Source organism: Acartia tonsa, chromosome 9 (genome assembly GCF_053477335.1).
Source record: "Acartia tonsa isolate MP-2025a chromosome 9, ASM5347733v1, whole genome shotgun sequence".
NCBI lineage: Eukaryota > Metazoa > Arthropoda > Copepoda > Calanoida > Acartiidae > Acartia > Acartia tonsa.
The window spans coordinates 46,738,892-46,759,119 of NC_137268.1; the positions used below are offsets into that span (position 1 = coordinate 46,738,892).

Genomic DNA, 20,228 nt, shown 5'->3' on the forward strand with positions numbered 1-20,228 from the left:
TGCATATTTTTCTTTGTTAAGATGGTAAAAGTACGTGGTAGAAAATTTAACTTTCTTCAAATTTATGCCATATAAATAAAGTTTAAACACATTTAAACAGGTTCAAATATACGGTTCACTAAATTAACTTCAAATGCATTTTGGGAAACTACTCCTTTCTAGATATTATAAAAAAAAGTTGAAGATGAAACTTATGACATAAAAAAAAATTACATATAAATATATATATACGTAAAGTCCTGGAATTATTGGGATTGACTGGGAGCTATCAGGTCTTCGTCTTGTTCTTCGTCTTGTTCTTCGTCTTGTTCTTCGTCTTGTTCTTCGTCTTGTTCTTCGTTTTCAGACGAAAGTTCCGACGGATAATACTTGTCTCCATTCTGCCAGGGATGTATATTCTACATGGTTCGGATGTGTAATATTTTTTCCAAGTCTGCACAGGGATGTATATTATATTTCATTAAATATAAATAGATGGAGGTAAGAAAAAAAGGTAATAATTAAGAAAACTGAAAACATTTGTAAATTTTAAAAATTTTTAGCCGTGGACAAACAATATTTCTTGTGCAGAATATACACCCCTTTCCCGAATCAGCTGTAATGTAGCTGCCAAAGATACTGTAATTGTTTATGTTCTGAGAACATTGTTGAGAACTTGCTCTCTGTGGTGGTCTGGAGCTTGATCTTTTCTTCTTCTCTAACTCTTCATCTTCAGGCCTGATTCCCTGTTCCCACAATCTTTGCCTCTTCATGTTGGCCTTTACTCGTTTGTTGGCATCTCTTCTTGTCCGAGTCTCACCACGCTGGCCGAAATCGGGCAAATGTGTATTTGTTCTGTTCAACATTTGCTGCATCTTAATTTGGTTAGGTTGCTCACTGAGTTGACTATTACTACAACCTGGCTCTGCACTGAGTTGACTATAACTACAACCTGGTTGTGGGTTTACGTCTTCATCAGGATTTGATGTGCCTCCGCAACTTTCAGCATATTCCCGGCTTTCATTTTGTGCTCTGCTCGTGCTTGCTCTGCTCTGGTTTCTGTACAACACCGCTTCAATTTGATTCGTTGATGGAAATTTTGTTTGTTTTCTGGGACGTTTAGGAACTTCTTTGGTAGGCTTTGGCTTTTGGGCCACTTTTGCTTTTGGCCTGCGTTCATCTTCTTCTTCTTCACTACTACTACTACTGCCAGTTCCAGTGTCTGGGTCTGATTGATGACCTTGATCTGTATCATCACTTTCTGGTGCTTCTTCTTTGATGTCAGAAATTAAATCACCTTCTTCTTCATCTTTTTTCCACTTTGCTTTTTCTCCTACAAAGAAATAAAAAATGTTAAAGCAAATGTACATAATTGTAGCTTCAATATTATTTCCATACCTATATGAACATTAGTTACTATTAATCAGATTCAAATGAAAACAAGCAATATTTTTTACCCTATATTTATATGCCAATCAAAGATAAAAGGGGGAATTTTGCATTGGCAGTTCCTTTATAGGGGTACAATATGGAACTGTGAAGAAACGGCGTCGCCACCGCCGAGAACCGCCAATAAAAGCCCCAAAAAAGTGTCACTTTCGCCCACCCCCCCCCCCCCCATTTATTACATTAAGACCTGTAACTTACCGTCAATGTTGATGAGTTCTAAAATTTCCATTTGGTTGTATATAGAAACATTTGAGCCTACTGCAACAACCTCATAATGACCCATGTGGTTTTCAATTATAATGGCAAGTTTGGGTAATATTATTCCACATGGATGTATCCGAATTTCCTTACTTGCATTGCCGTCATTCTTGTCCTCAATGTCCTCAACCTCCAAAATTTCGTCACTCTGGTTTCCGTCATCTTCGTTATCCACCTCGAATGATGGTTCATTTGAGTCCAGCTGTAAACTTCTCTTGGTTTTTGCTTCGGCTTCCAATGCGGTTTGCCTTCGCTCCCGGTTCTTCTTTGGAATGATCGGCACATCATCTAAATAATTATTATAGTCATTATTTCAAATAGTATAAATGTTACCCAACCCCCCCCCCCCCCCCCCCTCCAAGGAAATAGCTTAAAATCACCGCAGGACCAATACACAGAAGAGTAGAATCCGATCTCCAGGATACAATTAATACCATAAAAAACCTAGTTTTTACCACTTTTATGGTAAAATTTTACCAGCCTATACGATTTAAAAGGTGGTAAAATTTTACCGTAACCTCGATCGATTCAGTGGTTACTGAGATCTTAAGCTTCTGACGGCCGGACAGACATTAAGCTACTTAGTATTATAGATAGCGGCTGCGCCCATACAAATTTTAGCCTAAAACCCTGTCAGGGCCTGTACGAAGTTTCCCTTAAAACAAAATTAATCCACAGGGTTTTTATCTAAGACTACTTCTCAACTAAAATATTAATAAACTTAAATTTAGGTGATACAGTTCCTACGTTTTTCAAACTATAAATAACAATACCTTCGGCATCCTCATCATTCTCATCACTGCTGCTTTCCTCCACGACACTTGTTGCCTTTCCAGTCACCTGTCTCTCGTTACTGTTGCCTGTAAATATATATAAAATTATACATTAATTTTATACGTTTCCAAACAAAAAGCAAGTACTGAAAACATTTTTTCCACCCCCCCACCCCCCCTACTTGGTTGAAAAAAAATTTTTAAAAGGAAATGTGTTGTAGGAGGGATAGAATAAATAAATCATAGAGTTCTTTAAATATTTTTCAATTTTCCCCCTACTTGGTGAAAAAAAACTAGGGGGGGGGGGAAGAAAAATTTAAAAAAAATTAGTAGCAGAGGAAAAAAAATCTTGTGCAGTATATACACAATACGAGGAAAGATAAAACTTATAAATAATAATTAATGTTCAAGAAATATGTACCTGTGATTGAATTATTTCGTCCATAAAATTCTTTCTGTCTTTGCAGTGGTGGAAAGTTTGGTGGTTGTTCATCATCTTGCATTGGGACTGTATCATCAAGATTTCCCACATTTTGGCCCTCATCGTCTGTTTCAGAAATAATTATCTTCTTCGACTTTTTCGAGCCCTTTCCATGCTTCTTCCTTTTGGAGCTTGTGATGTTTTCAAATACATTTACTTTGGGTTTATTATTGGACTGGCTGTTGACAATTGGATCTTCATATAACCTACGTGGCTTTACTGGTTGCTTTACTGGTTCTGGAGTTACTGCTGGATTCTCCGCGGGTGGTATGCGTAACTCATTCCCAATCTGATCATCATTTGAATTCATTTCAACGTCGTCGCCTCCGTCATCAATTACAAGCTCCTCACCATTGTTGCTTTCTTCATCAGCAATGTTTTCCATACCATTTTCTTCAACAGCATTGCCTTCAGCATCATTGTCTTCAACAGCATTGCCTCCACCATCATTGTCTTCACCATCAGTGGATTCATCAGCAGTGGAATCATCAGCAGTGGAATCATCAGCAGTGGAATCATCAGCAGTGGATTCATCAGCAGCATTCATCTTTCTATTTCTGGAAATTTTTGTTGCTTTCTCACTGGCATTGTGAATCTTTGTCTGTTCTTCACTCATTTCTGGTTTCAAATTGTTTGTGGCGTACGAATAATACATTACAGCTCTTTGTATAACCTTCTTATCACTATGGACTGTCTTGAAAAATTGCTTGGATTTCTTTGCATTCCCAATGTCTGCATAATTTTTGATCTGAAATGTAGTACTCGACCTGTCATTGTTTCTTTTCAAGTAAATCTGGTTCTTTCCTTGAACTTCGTGGGGTAAGCAACCCATTGAGTGGGCACCTAACATGTAGTAAAATTTCTTGTCTTCGGCTGTAACACCTGGTGTTGAAGTTGTGATTGTCTTCGGTTTAATACGCCGCTTAATTCTTTGTATCTCTGCAGGGGCCAGATACAATTCACACATCTGTAAGGGTGATCGTTTCTGTGGCTTTTCCTTCTTGTCTTTCTTGTCTTTCTTGTCTTTCTTGCCTTTCTTATTGCTTGTCTTCTTGCTTGGCTTGATTTCAAAAACCTGTTCATACTTGTAGAGGGGGGTTGACAATGCGCGTTCTTGTTTTCGCGTTACCAGCCCTCGAAATAACCTCCAGCAGACAGGATCCTCATTAGCAATCATATAATCTTCGGCCCTCTTCATATTTTCACAAAAACCAGTCGCGTCCTTTTTAAAAGTGTGTTCGAAATTGCGCTTGAACCTAGATAAAAAAAGGGTTTATATCAAAACAGTCTCAATATATAACATATAACATATATCAAGAAAAGATGAACTAAAAGTCTTGCCACATAAAAAAATACATGGTACAAAATTGAAATTCTTTGAAACATATGCCATAGAAATGTATTTTAACAATTTAACAAGAATACAATATGCAGTTAACATTTCGTGAAACTACTTTTTTAACTAAAGAACATTGAAATGCATTTTGTGAAACTACCACTTTCACATTTAATAGACGCGGAATAGATGCGATAAATAATTGAATTACCTACAAGCTTGTATGTGGTTCCTCACTAGAAAAAGGTCGCTTGAAGACACATAGGTTCCTGTTCTCCACAAATTTGGTGGGATAGCTTCATGTAGGTACGTCTCGTTAAGCACTAACTTACAATGATCCAAGAAACGTTCCACTGAAATAATAATGAAATTTTCAATTAACTATGCATAGGTACATGTTTATTATTGTACCAGGGGTGTATATTCTGCACAAGATTTATTTTCACAAATAAAATATATATATAAAAAGATTATTGTACATGGTCACCTGCTAGCAAGAATAGGAATGCCCCTTTTATTCGGTTTATTTCCCTTGCCCCCACCTCCCTTCTCCCTGTTTTAAACGTTTTCTCATCATGTCAAATTTACAAAATAATATTTACTTACCAGTTTCGTCATCAATAAGTTCCGGAGCAGTCCAAAAGGCAGCGGTGATGCGGGCGTCAAAGGTGAACTGCTCGAACACGACATATAGGAAGGTTATGATGTCTCGGCATACTTTCAGTAAGGTTTGCCAGCCTTTATCCACTTTCAGTGAGTCTTCGAAATTTTGGATGAAAAAGACAATTTCTTCTCTTCGCATATAACCATCTTTTTCCAAGGGGTCATGGTTCTTTATTCTTTCTTTGTAAAATTCTGGTGAGAAAATCTGGTCCACGACAACATCCTGATTCTCACTAGGCCCTTTATTCGCCTCCTCCTCATCAAGCTCATCCACATTGGTCAGTCTTCTTAGATCAGTCACCAAGGTTTCCACAATTTTGCCGGTTTTCTTCATTTCTGTTGTCAGGGTTACAGTATTTTCAGCCATATCTCTTGATACACTGTCTTGCAGGTCTTTGATTTCATTCTTCACTAATTCATGGTTTGTGGACGTTTTGTTTACCAAGTTTCTGATGGACGCATTAATGGGCTCTATTTGATTTTTCATTTGTGAGGTCAAGAAAGTACGTAGCTGCTGAAATTGGTTCTGAATTTGGTTCATAACGGCCCCGGTGAACAAATCCTTAAAATTAAACATATTAAACCACATATTTTCAAGTCTTGGTATTTTAAAAACTACGTGGTAGAAAAGAAGACTATCCACAAACAAGAGCAAGTGATCCTAAGCATCTTCCATCATTTTTGGACTTTGACAAACAAAAAAACTTGGTAAAATTTGACCAACTTTTTGGTAAAAATTGACAAGGTAAATTTTTAGGCTAAGTCCAGATTTTTGGACTTTGACCAAAAAATCAACTTGGTAAAATTTGACCAACTTGTTTGTAAAAATTTACAAGGTAAATTTTTATTGGTCAATGTTTACCAAAAATTTAGTCAAATCTTACAAGTTATTTTTTCCAGGCTAAGTCGATATATATCCTAAATAATTGTAATTTGTATCCTCTGGATGACAAAATGAAATAAAAATAATACCTCGCTTTCTTCCATCTCACCAGAAGGGCCAGATGATCCCTGGGGTCGTGATGACTGGGACTGGGATCGTGATGATGTTGCAGGAGGAACTACAACTCTCGCGGTCCGTTGACTCGCGGAGTGGTGCCGTGCCCGTGGAGATGGAGGTGGGGTAATATTTATTGGCCTTATTGGAGATGTTGTGGTTCTAGTTGTGTTCTAAAAATAATATAGATAATTATTGTAAAGCATTACTTACCGAGGATTATAGTTTTAAACAACACCGGCATTATCCTAATTTTTTTCTTCTATTTTTTAAAACTTTACCCTCCCCCCCCCCCTCTCCCGACAAAATGACTGTGTTAGGTTAGGCTAGGTTAAGTTATATGGTTAGAGGGACCCAATTTGTTCAACGGTTAACGAGATTTGTTGGTACCAACCCACAAACAGACATCATGTTAGTAAGTTTAGTTTAACAACAAAACACCAACAAACCAAAAACCGATAACAATAAAACTTAAAATTCTACCTTTGCTGTTGTACCTTTGCCACCTCCAGTAGATTTGTTGCTTCCAGGTTTGGCATTTGCAGCTTTGGCACTTCCACCTCTGGCAATTCCATTAGGTTTGCCACCTCCAGTAGGCTTGTTGTTCTAAAGCAAGAAATAATTGTTGTATTTACAATGCATAATAAGATATTAGATAGCAGTGGCTACGCCCCTAGAATTTTAATTACTAATATCAAATGTTAAACACACTGTGGAAAATTAATAAATAATTATACTTGGTCAATAATCTTTTGTGGTCTGTTAAGCATGAACCGATAAGGTTTTCCTTTCGATCCGGTAACATGCGAATTTATAAGTTTTAAGAGCGAAGGGTAGCAGCAATTTGTACAATAGTAAATTAGGCCTTAAATATAATTTTTACCTTTACAGAACTAGCACTCTTTCCAGTCCTCGTCATTTTGGGATCTAGCTTGGTCAATTGCAAGTCGAAATTACGCTGTTGTATCCAGGTCGTTGGCATGGGCAATTTGCATAGTTTTAAATCTGAAATGTGTAGACAGAAATTAAAATTTTATGTAAAATTAAATTAAATTGCAAACATGTACTCTTTCAAATTACAGACTAGACTTATAACACTTTAACTTCATACCCATCGATGGCCAAAAAGGTAGGGTTTTGCTAAATTAAGTTGACATGCCTTTTTTAAAATTAGCTATAAAAAATAATTTTAATGAAAAAAATATTTTAAAGTACATTTCACATAAATTCCAAATAAAGAGGGAAGGGCCTTCAGTTGAATTTTACAACATTTTACATACATATTATAACAAAAGGGGGGGGGGGGGGAAGTGACACTTTTTGAAACCAAAACTAAAAGTCAAAGGAACTGAACTAAAGAAACAGTTACAGATCTGTCATTTTGCATGGCAGTTGTTTTATAAGGGTACAATATGGAACTTTTAGTTTTGGTTTCAAAAAGTGTCATTTCCCCCCCCCCCCTTTCTCTGCTTTCAATGTACAAAATTAAATTCCGATAGGAATTACGATGGAGACATCTTGATGCAACAGGTGTACGGAGATATGTGCTACTCTGTACTTCAGTAGGTTGGAGGCTAGTTGTGTTGGAGGATGGCTATAGTCTTCGGGATCGTCAGTCTTGCCTACTCCTAATACCAGGGGTGTATATTTTCAGTGTTTAAAACCATAAAACTTAATTCATATTTCCTAGACCCCCCCTTTACCACACTCTCCTCCTGGCATGATAAGAGAATTACAAATAAATTGTGGTAGGTTAAAAAGGAATTAGATGAAATGTATAGTTCATGAAATATTTCTATACAACAATTAATCATGTGCAAAATATACACCCCTACCTATTATTCTGGAATCTTCAGGAAAGGTGTATGCCGGAAAAAATGTCCTCACTTTGTGGACCAACCATACTGTTTTATCACGACGGCAGTCTGGGACAAAGTAGAGGTCTTGGCAGTCTGTATAGAATTGATTTCTTTCGAACTTTCGTTTGTTGGCATTCCTTTTTCCCCTGACAGCCAGCTTTTCATTTATGTACGGTTTCACTGTGTGAAATATCAACAATCTAAATATGTCATTTATGTCATTAATGGCTGTTAAACGGAAAGGTATGTTGCTGGTGAAATCGTTATAGCTTAAGTGTTTGATCAGCAATACACGGAAAGAAAGTTATGTTACATTTTTAAAAATTACATTAAAATTTGTAAAGAGTGGGGGGGGGGGGGGGAGAAGTGACACTTCTTGAAACCAAAACTAAAAGTCAAAGGAACTCAACTAAAAAAAAATAGTATTACCTGTTTGAAACCTCTTTAAGGCCAAAATTATATCCTCGGATGTAAGTTGATATCACATGATTGGCACTTTCGAAAGCATAACAACTGAACGCCATGGATGGTCCAAATCGGCGGACATGTTCCGGCATATGGTAAAGCATGTGAGTATTGTAACTCAAGCACGATTCGCCGTACATCTCCGCCAATTTTGAGTTCAGGACCATTATCATGGTCTTGAGCTCAGCCACACGTTCAGTTGTTATATGCTCTTCGAGACTGCGCAATATGTGGAATAAAAACTTGCATATCAGACGTTGTTCATCTTTAAGATTTGCCAACTGGAAAAAAAAAACATTGTAATAATTTAAGGTAAAACTAGCTCTTTCGCCCCTAGCCTCTAGGGGCTTCGCCCTATATACTTATTGGAAGTCCACCCTCCTCAATAGAAATATATATATAATATAGCACACGTGCGCAAATTTAAAAAGAATGTTATTGCTATACAATATAATGAAACTGAAATAAGCTTTAAATTCTAAAAAGATTATAATATGGTAAAAACCTACCTCTGCATAAAATATCATATGGTAAAAGCCCAGTACTTTGAATTCAGAACTTTTCAAATTGAGGGCTAGCTTCTTCTCTGTCAGGCGCATGATGGACGTACGGGGAACGCGATCAAAATCGCCAACAAGCTTCAATTGATCGTTGATTTCATCTATAATTGGAGTTACTGCAGTTCATGGTAAAATATGGGTGATAAGGAGAAAATTTTCAAAATTTAAGTTCTTTAAACTTTTCAAACTAACACTCTTTTAAGCGGCATAACAAGGCGTACAAATAATGTGTAATAGACATAAATCTAAAAATGCAGAATTTTATCGCAGTGCCGAGAAATGCGCGAAGAAAACACCTATTTTACGCGTCATTTCTTTAGTCAAATGCAGTACATCCCTGTAATTCTCTCCATTTGAACTAAGTCTTCTTCTTCCAATTCTGGATAACTATTACGTCCTTTCTTCAGGTACGTCATCACTTTCTTTACATAGCCCAGGTGCAACGCGTGCATCGGATCACTGGGGGTATCTTGTATTAAATCCAAGCTCGGGTCAAGCTCAGAAAAACTGGTTTTCATGTTCTGATTATTTTCCTCTAACTTGCGGAATTTCTCGTCAGACCTCGGCGTACCCATATTTTGACTGTCACTGGGGTAAAATACATTCATTGATTCGAACAATACCAAGTTCTTTTGACGGAGATAAGTCTGTGAAAAAGCCATCCCTGGAAGGTCACAGTGTGGGCATCCATTTTTTGATCCATGGCCAAGAATGCCGAATACATCGGCTCTGGCAACGGCATCGTGGATGATGGTTCTACATTGAAAGGTATGTCCAGGTAATCCTTCTTGAATTAGTTTGTTGATGAATCGGGTAACATTATCCAGAAAGTTGTAACTGTAGGGACGCCTCCTCGTCTTCTCAAATATGCTGACTGGCAATATAACACTGAAATCCTTGTTGAAGAATAACCTGAAATAATAAAGAAGAATTAATAATAATAGCATTTAATACCTTAGACTTAAAATTGTAGTCACTGATTTATAAAACGTAAAGGCTGGTAAAATTTTACCGTAAAAGTGGTAAAAACTAGGTTTACTTATGGTATTAATTAAGTCCTGGTATACAGTAAGACAGATTTTTATATATGTATGCAATAGAAAAAAGTATCAATTGTAAACTTAGTTTTCTTTCTTATTTGTTTATTGAATGGTTTCCTAAACTTTGGCTTTAAAAATCTGGGCTGTCAATTGATGTAAAACAAATATTTTGATATCCTTTGAAATATAGGGTGCCAATCCTAAAAAATATTTTTTCGAGGGTCATGCTGTATATGAAAAGAACTTTATCCCAACCCAACCCTTTCAAATCCACAATATATTAATTACTTACCTAATCCAGACAGTATAATAGGAGATATGAGATCCCTGAGCTGCTTTCACTCCGTCGCCCGAGATGTCAAAAGTTATATGATCATCAACGGCCTGTTGTCCATTCAACCGTTTAAAGTCTGTGATGGCGTCTTGGAGGATCTCATAGGTAGGGAATCTGGAAAAAGAAATATATTTTTAACTAAAACTTGCACAATTCAAAGAAATTTTGCACCATCGGGCTCCAAATAATATTACGATGAAAAGTAATGGAACAAGGATGACAACATCCATAAAAACCAAAGCACTGTAACGGTACGACAAACGGACATTAACAATTGTGAAGTATCTGAACTGAATTTAAAAATATTAAAGTCGAACCAAAATTGAATGTAAGTAAATTTGTTAAAAAAAAATACTTCAAGAAGGATAAGGTTTATGCACATACTTAAATTTTAAGGAATTAATTATAGAGTGGCTTCGCTTATAATATTGTTCTCAAGTTGTCGCAGGAAGCAATATACCAAAGAATGATCAAACTGATAATTAGAACACTTGAAAGTTTGTTGTTAAAAAAGGAGAAAAATCGACATGTTTAGAATGGACGTACGGAAATTCTGGTAATGATTATAGAAATGCTACGCTTTCTAAATCGTATATAAACATACCTGCACTCAATCAGTGAACCAGGAGCATTTGTAGGATTATATTTGTTTTCTTTGATTTCAACTTTGTATTTGGGTTTGAATAATGTATTATATGACGGAAATTTGAAAATACACGAGCGTTTCAGAATTGCCAGGATGATTCTAACTTTGTTGTGAGAGATGGGGTTGTCTAGAACACAAACGCTTCTGAAATCATTAACAATTTCTTTCTCAAGTTCTGTAAGATGTTTGAATTTATCCCCGTCATGATCGCCATCAGGTTCGCCATCAGGTTCGTCATCAGGGTCATCGTCATCATCTGGGTCAAAATAATCTTCAGGTATATCAAACAATTCGACGTGGTCCCAGTCCTCGGCATCTTGAATGCTGTCATTGTCTGCATCATTATTATCGTTGGTATTATTGTTGTTAATATTGTCTACAACAATATTAATGTAGTTTGTTTCTTCAGGATTGTTATTTAATCGCTCCAAAACTTGGTTTGCGTAGCATTGATAACATATACTTTCGGTTTCCTTTGTGAAGTTGGTATTGCAGCCTGTACAAACTTTACCTAAAAAAATACGATGTTAAACATGGTGTTTTATAGTTATAAACCTTCCCGGGACCTATGTGAAGGTACCCTGTAAAGGAGAACCCAATCGGTTCAGCGGTTAGCAAGATCCTTTTGAACAGACACACAGACATCCTGTTACTTTAGTATAAGGATAATGCCGTAAAGAAAAACTAGTCAAATTAGAAAGTTAAAAAATTAAAAATTCCAGAAAAAGTAGATAAATGTAGAGAGTGGGTGAAGGTGGGTTAGGTTAAGGGATCCCATGTAGAATATACACCCCTGGAACAAGGATATCTTGAGACAAACTTAACTAACGTTTGATCAAACCAATTGTTTGAAATTTAGATTGAAAGGAAAATAAAAAACAAAAATTGGGAGACAATGTTTGTGGGAATTTGGACAAACAAACAACAAACAGACAGACCGACATCGTTCTACTTTATATTACAGATATTGTAGGTTACCTTTTGACGATGCAGTTTCGTTCTCATATTCCACATCCATCAAATCCTCCTGCTGTTCTTCTTCTAGTAATGGCTGACTGTCTTCACTTTGTTGATGTTTCTTGCGCCAGTATTTACTTCTGGCTCTCGTTGCATTACAGAAGAGTTTTCTTATGGACCTCAGTTTATGCTGCAACTGGAAAAAGATTACATAATTAGTGAATTACTTATTTAAAATAATATAGGGGAGTTGTTATGGATCGTTATTTGGGCAAGCTACACGTGTCAATTGATTACAGTAAATATGACTATACTGGTGTAAGAGCAAGCATGTTTATAGTGCGCTGACTGCAAGTGAAAAATAGAAATTAAAGTCGAGCATAGATTATACTTTAAGTACAGTAATGAAAAGTAAGGTCTCATCTTAAATATGTAGAAATAATTAGTTGTAAAAAGTCACCTGTACATTTTTCCTCTTATCTCCACTTCTTATACGCTTCAGTAGAGCTTTAGAGAGTGTACCAATCAAATTGTCTCCCATTTCAATAACGTCTAACAGGGGTGTATAGGTAACTCCTGAAATAAGAAGTATATGTTATAATCAGGGATGTATATTCTGCATGGGATCCCCTGCTCAGGGGGGGGGGGGGGATAAAAAATAACTGGTTGGAGGAAAAAAAAATGTAAAAATTAAGAAAACTGAAAACATTTTTTCCATTTTGCCCCCCTCCTTGGTTAAAAAAAACTAAAAAAATGTGTGGTAGGAGGGATAAAATAAATGAAATATAGAGTTCTTTAAATATTTTTCTATTTCCCCCCCTACTTTTTCAGAAAAATCTAGGGGGGAAAAAAAATAAAAAATTTTGTAGCAGGGGAAAAAAAAATAAATCTTGTGCAGAATATACACCCCTGGTTATAATAATAAGGTTATTACTTGTTTACATATAACGAAAGAATGAGAAAGCAAAAAAGGGGGGGGGGGGGGGGAGTGACACTTTTTGAAACCAAAATTAAATGTCAAAGGAACTCACAAAATAAAGAGTTAGAGTTACAAACATAAGAAAATACCCTTATTTATTCTTTGATTGTCTATAAAATTTATTAAACTTACCTATCAAAATTGTGATCCAATTATACATACGTCATCCAGCGTTGGTCTGACATTTTTTTACTTTGAAAAAAATAACTATATACAATATATACATAAAATTTTGTTTGTTCCAGTCCTGACCTGGATAATACCTATATAAATTTCCTGCCTTCCCTGAAAAGCCGACGAACGCATATATAATCGAGCCCCACTGGTCGTGACTTTTGCAGAATTCTGCAGTTGCATGGAGTTTTATTATAACAACAATGTTGAACCCAGAAAATTTGTTAATTTGCTATAAAATAAATAATAATAAATAATAAAAAACAACATAACAAAAATATCAAAAAACAAAAACAAAAAATAAAACATATCAATTAAGATCTCCTAGAGAGCTATAGCCAGAAGCTTAAAAAACTGTACACGTGCATACGTAATCGTCGGCTTTAGGGGTAAATAATGTTTATTAATGTTTATATGCAGGAAATTATATATCTGCACGACCAGTGGGGCTCGATCACTGTCACCATGGGTACTTAATTATATTAAATATATGGGCGCTGCAATCAAAGAGAGGTTAACGTAAATGTTCTGAAAGAACAAATTGATGTTATCCTCTTAGGAAATACCCCCCCCCCTAGAAAAACGGCCCCTGGCCTCTACCTAGCCGTATAACTTAACCTAGCCTAACCTAACCCAGCAATTTAGTTTGGGGGGGGGGGGGGGGGGATGGGGAGTTAAATAATACAAACAAAATTTTCTAAGAGGATAACGCCACAAATTACAATTAAAATTCGCTTTCAGCATGGATATCCGGAGGCTGGATGAAATCGCCGGCGGCGAGCTCGGCTTCTCCTAGCTTCTCCTTTCTCTTCCCTGAAAGGAAAGAACATTGAATTAAAAATGAGAAAACTAAAGCGTTTTTTAATGAAGAAACTCAAAGAATTCTGAAACATTTTTTGGTTAAAAACAATTTTTTCCCCTGCTACAAAAGACAACTAGCCATGAACAAGAGCAGGTGATTTGAAGCAACTTCCATCATTGATCCACTTATTTCTTTTTTCCCCCTCCCCTCCCCCCCCCCCCGGAGCAGAATATACACCCCTGCAATAATTTCGTAGTTTTTACCTTGTTACTCTGGGTTTTATTTAGAAAAAAGGGCTGACGTTGGTGAGGAAAGGTGCACAGTCGGCTTCATGGTCAATGACACGTCTCTCGGTATCATCCAGGCGGGGTCTCTCGTTCTCGTAGAGATTCTCGGGCATAGGTTCAATCTTCTTTAAGTGTGTCTCTACCCAACCGTGATGGTATAACAGTTTTACTATTTCAACAGCGTCATCAATGCCACATGATTCTTCTTGAACTCGAATATTTAGCTTGGAGAAGAGTCTCAACATCCTAACCATGAGGGCGTCCCATCTGTCATGCAGCTCGTGGTATTGGTATGGATCCATCCTAATTTGAGGAATGATTATTTTGTTTGTCTTGTTTATTTTTGGGAGGGGTGTGATTAATGTTTTTTAACTTTCCGGTATTTTATTTGTCCTTAAACAAGGGGGGGGGGGGAGAAGGCCTGGAGCTCCGGAACCTGGAGGCCTATCCAAAAAATATTAAAACTTGGGAAAATTCATCATATAAGAATGATTTTATCCCTAATAACCTATACTCTCAGTCCAAAGATAAAGCCTATACTCCCTGTTTACGCAAATGTGTCAAAACTTCCCCCCCCCCCCCTATTTATTTAGAACAAATTTTGTAGCAGGAGAAAAAAAATAAATCTTATACAGCTAATATACACCCATACCTGTTATTATGATGTACGCGTACCCAGGTGATTAACTTGAATAGCCTGTTATTCAGAACTATCTGAAAAGGTAGAATATTTAAGAAATAAAAAATTACAAAATAAAAATAGCTCGTATTCATTCGAATCCGGTGGATAGGAACAGGTGTTCTCATTCATACGCCAAAAAACTAGGTAACTAGCATATCGTATTATATGCATGGTTTTCTACGAATATAAAAATCTAAAAGCATAAGATTAAAAACAGTTATTTTTAGCCAGTGCCTCCGGCACCTCTGGGCCAAAAAAGTAGTTTCATTCTTATAATTGTACTCCTATATTTGCGACAATCCGTTTATACTACGGTGCAAGACATATATTTATTAATTTTACATTTAAAAAAGTCCTGTATATTACGTAAGCTAAAAAGAGTCCCAAAAATGGGAGAAAAAACGAATACGAAGAATATTTTAGAAAGAATTTTCAATAATTAATGATAAAATTTGAATTATAAAACAGAATGATACATATTAACGTCTTAATTCACTGTAATTTCACTAAAAATGATTACTAAAATACAAAAATGCACCGTAGTCATATAGTCCAGTTGAATTATTGCGCCGATGGAAAGTTACGGTTGCCAACATACAGATTGAATAGGTGGCAAAACACTTTGCAAGACAGTTATATTTTTAATCGTAAAATTGCAACGAATAATAACATTTCATGAATTATATAAGTTATGCAGTTTTAATTAATTAACCGGTAAAATATTAAAATGATATTATATACATAAGGTGTTTTTTAAAGTTTGGCAACTTTGTCCAGCACGTTGATTTTATCATCTGAAAACAGGGTTACGAAAGTTAAATAAATGTAAATTTTTTTTAATGTGAATGTAATATATTTTTGGCAATGACTTAAATGAAATATCATCGATAAAATATAAAAAAATATATTGCAATGGATATAAAAGAAATATTTTTCAATATAAAGTTGTATACCTGTACAGAGCATGTGCATGAATGCCGCTATACCGATTGAAAACTATTGTAAACAATGAGTGTTATAGTTCAAGTCTCTTAGAGAAAATACGTGTTATATCCAAGTATGATTGACAGGAGATGGTCCATGTCACAAGATTTATATGAATGTCAGTTAAGAACTCCTAGAGAGCTATATATTCAGAAGTTTAAAAAAGTACTTGTCTACCAGTCTTGGCTGTTAGTGTTGATATATGGACCCTGCAATCAAAGAGATGATAGTCAGAAGTTTAAAAAAGTACGTGTCCACCTTCAGTCTTGGCTGTTAGTATATGGACCCTGCAATCAAAGAGTGGTTTGCGTAAAAGTAAGTGTTTAAATAATTTTAATATAAAAACATTAATAATATAGGACCTTGAGCGTACGGTTTTAGGCTGCCTTCGATTAACGGTTTAAGTTTTACTAGCGGCTATGCCCCTTAGAAGCCTCTAGGGGCACTTAAAGTAGGAAGAGAAAAGTCGAGGCCTCATCCTATTTTTAATTTGAGTTTCAGCTATAGATTAAAATAAATAAAAAGCTTCGTTGTAAAAGAGAACAATATTAATATATTTATATAATAGGATAATTGTTTTAAGCCTTTTTTAAACCTTTTTGATTTGATCTAAGAAACACTTTTTATCCTATTCTTAATATTAAATAATCCGGGTTTAATATATATGAATGTAAAAGAAATATTAATAAATTATATTTAAATTGAATATTGTTTTTCAGGTTCAGCAACACTGATTCATCAGAAATAACTATTTGGGCGCTGCAATTAAAGATTGGCTCACATAGAAGTAAGTGTTTAAATAATGTAATAAAAAATCAATATAATTTAGGACCTTACGCATGGTTTTAAGCTGCTTCGATAAACTGTTTGTTTTATAATTTTTTAAACCTTTTTGATATATGATATAAGAACGACTTTTTATCCTATTCTTAATATTTAAAGTATTCTACTATTAATATATATAAATAATAATAGAAATATTAACAAATTATATTTCAATTAATATTGTTTTTCAGACTTAACCAGGAATCAGATTCGTGAGAAAATATATGGGCGCTGCAATTAGTGAATGGTTTACATAGAAGTAAGTGTTAAAATAATTTTAATAAGAACATGGATATTTTAGGCCATGTTATTAAGACTATCCTTTAACGAAACCTTTTTAATTCAACCTTGCTACGAAGCCTTGTGTGATACCGGTAGAGTGTTTGAGTTCTTAGGGAACCACACTAATTACATAATATTATCTTGAGTTAGACAGGTTTTATAAGCTGTAAACAGACTAATACAATTAGATATGTCATTATCTTTAAATTATTTATTATAATCTATATAATAGCACCTTTGAAATAAGCTCATATTATATCCAACCTATATTCGCCCTTTAAGGTTTATGATTGTTTTAAGCGTAACGAAGTTTTATACCCTTAATAGAAAGATATTATAAGATGTGTTTTATGTAAAATAATATTAAAAATATATATAAATTATATTTCAATTAATATTCTTTTTCAGGTTTAGCTTTGCACACAGCTGGGTGTATTCTCTGATTATAAGCTGACCGCAATTCGACCGTGGAACATTTCTTGCACCAACATGAAGCTGTTGCCATCAGAAATTCATCCGTTAAAAGTAAGTGTTTAATTATTTGTAATAAAAGATAGTTGGAATAATCCTACACGCAACTACGGCAACACCTCGGCCCCAAAAGGTAGTTTCCATGTATACAAGCATAACAAATATGAAGTTAATATACACAGACACACATCGAACTACCTTTATGAAACTGTATACTAAATTATATTAACAATTAAGCTATTATTAAATTTATTAGATAGATATTAAACTGGTTAGACAAAAGTTAATACATAAAAATAATGTACTAGATAGGTAGCTATTTAAAATTAGATTTTACTACTTTATATTATTGAAACAGTACATTCAGGATATTATTAAAATCTAAACAGCATTACATTCATCCTCGTGCATGTTTACTTCGTGAAGAACAGCTGCCAGTTCGGCAGCCTGGGCAGCGGCGGGCAGCAGAGGGGAAGGACGGCAGCGATTAAGATGTGTAGTAATCCATCCATGTTGATATAACCTCTTACAAACCTCCCTCTGGATCTCGACATTGTCAGTTCTGGCTCTAATCTCTAGACTCTCTCTTAGTACTAACATACGACTATTTAATTCATACCATAACTCCAAATTCCCGTTATAAGACATTCTTAGTTTCTCTCAGTCTGGTTATGTATTGATAACTGAATTAAACTTTCTCTAATAAGCAGGCACATACACAAGCTGTATCTACTTTCTCCATGAAATTTTCCCAAAACCGTTAACTTTCCTTTTTGTAAGGCCTTTTTGATTTGTTAATCCTTTAATTGCTTAATTTAAAAATGAATATTCTTTTTCAGGATTTTGGAGTTGAACCAGTTTTGAAGTACGTGGAGCTTTGCAGTTCCATGGAGAACAACTAGAGTTCCATCTCAACATGTAACAGTCACAGATTATACAAAAAATTTCATTATTTATTATAACGACAATGTTGAACCGAGAAAATATGTTAAAATATGTTAGTCAGTTAAAATTAACAAATAATTTACAGAACGATACTAATAAGTTTTATTATGACGATCAATGTTGAACAGAGAATATTCTGTTAGTCAGTTAAAATTAACTTAAATAAAGCGTATTGATTACAATCAGTGTTTATTATGACGACAATGTTGACACCTAACATTCCACAGCTAAAATTCTAAAAAATATTGACTTTAACATATAAAGCGTATTGATTACAATCCGCCCAATCGGTGTTTATTAATTAAGTTCTACTCGAGAGCTCCAAACATTCCACAAGCTAAAATTCTAAAAAATGTTATTTACAGAAACGATACTAGTAAGTTTTGTAGTTTCAGTATTGACCTGGATAATATCTATATGACCTGTTATGTTATAATATGAAATAAATTCTAAATAAAATCATTATCATCATTATATTTTATTTGCGATTTTTATCATTAAGTAGAAGGATGTTTGTTTGGAAAAATCTGGACTTAGCCTAAAAATTTACCTAAAAATATTGACAAGAATTTAATTAACAAGTAAGAATGGAAAAACCTACCTTAAATACTGGAGATCTTGAGGCAAGTATAAACTTGTGCACTTTTAATTTGGAGGTACTAGTTTCTATCAAACAATCAGTAAACTCTGGATCCTCAAAACAATTCTCCAGGTCACCAGAGAGACAGGATACTGCACTTTCAGGTCCAGGTTTTATAACTTCCAGCCAAATAGTCAGAGTACCTCCAGGTAGGAGACTTGCCTGATTGTTCTTCAGTACATTAATCTCCATAAAAGCAGCATTACAATTTACCTCTCCAGGTGGCACTGTTATCAATCGACATTTAGGCATCAGTAGTAGACTGTTGTTATCTTGGATGCCAATCTTTTGTAGTTTCAGTATTGACCTGGATAATATCTATATGACCTGTTATGTTATAATATGAAATAAATTCTAAATAAAATCATTATCATCATATTTTATTAATTTCATATTCCATATAACGAAAGCAAATAGTGCTGAGTAAAAGGATGTTTGTTTGGAAAGTATTAGGTCTGAATATTTCCTCATTATATTTTATTTGCGATTTTTATCATTAAGTAGAAGGATGTTTGTTTGGAAAAATCTGGACTTAGCCTAAAAATTTACCTTGTCAATTTTTACCAAAAAGTTGGTCAAATTTTACCAAGTTTTTTTTTTTGGCAGAGTCCAAAAATCTGGACTTAGCCTAAAAATTTACCTTGTCAATTTTTACCAAAAAGTTGGTCAAATTTTACCAAGTTTTTTTTTTTGGCAGAGTCCAAAAATCTGGACTTAGCCTAAAAATTTACCTTGTCAATTTTTACCAAAAAGTTGGTCAAATTTTACCAAGTTTTTTTTTTTGGCAAAGTCCAAAAATTTGGACTTAGCCTAAAAATTTACCTTGTCAATTTTTACCAAAAAGTTGGTCAAATTTTACCAAGTTTTTTTTTTTGGCAAAGTCCAAAAATTTGGACTTAGCCTAAAAATTTACCTTGTCAATTTTTACCAAAAAGTTGGTCAAATTTTACCAAGTTTTTTTTTTTGGCAAAGTCCAAAAATTTGGACTTAGCCTAAAAATTTACCTTGTCAATTTTTACCAAAAAGTTGGTCAAATTTTACCAAGTTCATTTTTTTTGGCAAAGTCCAAAAATCTGGACTTAGCCTAAAAAAATACCTTGTCAAATTTTACCAACTTTTTGGTAAAAATTGACCAAATTGTGTTTTTTTGTCTAAGTCCGAAAATTCGGACTTAACCTGAAAAATAGAGTTGTAAAATTGACCACATTTTTGGTAAAACTTCCAAAAGTGGTAAAATTGAAAAAAAAAAAAAAAATTTAAATTTAGGCTTCATTGTATAAAAGTCATTATTTTAAAGTACTACAACTGATTATGAAGAGCTGTTTTTTATTTAAAACACAAAAAACGGGTTTTTTTGTTT

At 34.6% G+C, this 20,228-nt stretch overlaps 4 protein-coding genes and 1 long non-coding RNA gene across 7 annotated transcripts; 1 reads left to right on the forward strand and 4 right to left on the reverse strand.

Moving 5' to 3' along the window:
- Positions 1–148: 148 nt before the first annotated feature.
- On the reverse strand, positions 149–4,327 carry LOC145327590 (uncharacterized). Its single transcript, XM_080171129.1, has 5 exons — positions 2,881–4,327; positions 2,460–2,546; positions 1,627–1,974; positions 580–1,312; positions 149–158 (listed from the first exon to the last, which is right to left on the reverse strand). The coding sequence occupies exons 1-5, from the start codon at positions 4,136–4,138 to the stop codon at positions 149–151; spliced, it is 2,436 nt and encodes an 811-aa protein (XP_080027255.1). The 5' UTR covers positions 4,139–4,327.
- A 28-nt stretch (positions 4,328–4,355) lies between these two features.
- Positions 4,356–9,403, reverse strand: LOC145329087 (uncharacterized). Of its 2 annotated transcripts, none has more exons than XM_080173108.1 (4): positions 8,225–9,403; positions 7,772–7,995; positions 4,883–7,564; positions 4,356–4,629 (listed from the first exon to the last, which is right to left on the reverse strand). In XM_080173108.1, exons 3-4 carry the CDS (start codon positions 5,526–5,528, stop codon positions 4,484–4,486), a joined length of 792 nt encoding a protein of 263 aa, XP_080029234.1. In that variant the 5' UTR covers positions 5,529–7,564; positions 7,772–7,995; positions 8,225–9,403; the 3' UTR covers positions 4,356–4,483. The 2 variants fall into 2 exon arrangements, with proteins under 2 accessions (XP_080029234.1, XP_080029235.1); XM_080173109.1 differs by lacking the exon at positions 8,225–9,403 and having other exon boundaries at positions 4,883–5,501; positions 5,912–7,564; positions 7,772–8,175.
- LOC145327591 (uncharacterized) lies at positions 6,890–12,862 on the reverse strand. Its single transcript, XM_080171130.1, has 8 exons — positions 12,258–12,862; positions 11,819–11,993; positions 10,799–11,351; positions 10,153–10,308; positions 9,215–9,732; positions 8,770–8,921; positions 8,225–8,541; positions 6,890–6,941 (listed from the first exon to the last, which is right to left on the reverse strand). The coding sequence occupies exons 1-8, from the start codon at positions 12,336–12,338 to the stop codon at positions 6,890–6,892; spliced, it is 2,004 nt and encodes a 667-aa protein (XP_080027256.1). The 5' UTR covers positions 12,339–12,862.
- Positions 12,863–13,613: 751 nt separating this feature from the next.
- Positions 13,614–16,376, reverse strand: LOC145329088 (uncharacterized). Of its 2 annotated transcripts, XM_080173111.1 has the most exons (3): positions 14,692–16,376; positions 14,016–14,342; positions 13,623–13,763 (listed from the first exon to the last, which is right to left on the reverse strand). In XM_080173111.1, exons 1-2 carry the CDS (start codon positions 14,844–14,846, stop codon positions 14,036–14,038), a joined length of 462 nt encoding a protein of 153 aa, XP_080029237.1. In that variant the 5' UTR covers positions 14,847–16,376; the 3' UTR covers positions 13,623–13,763; positions 14,016–14,035. The 2 variants fall into 2 exon arrangements, with proteins under 2 accessions (XP_080029236.1, XP_080029237.1); XM_080173110.1 differs by having other exon boundaries at positions 13,614–14,342; positions 14,692–16,375.
- A 144-nt stretch (positions 16,377–16,520) lies between these two features.
- On the forward strand, positions 16,521–17,615 carry LOC145329089 (uncharacterized). The gene is made up of 2 exons (XR_013882764.1): positions 16,521–16,789; positions 17,221–17,615. It is a non-coding gene; the product is annotated as an uncharacterized LOC145329089 (long non-coding RNA).
- The last annotated feature ends 2,613 nt before the right edge of the window (positions 17,616–20,228 follow it).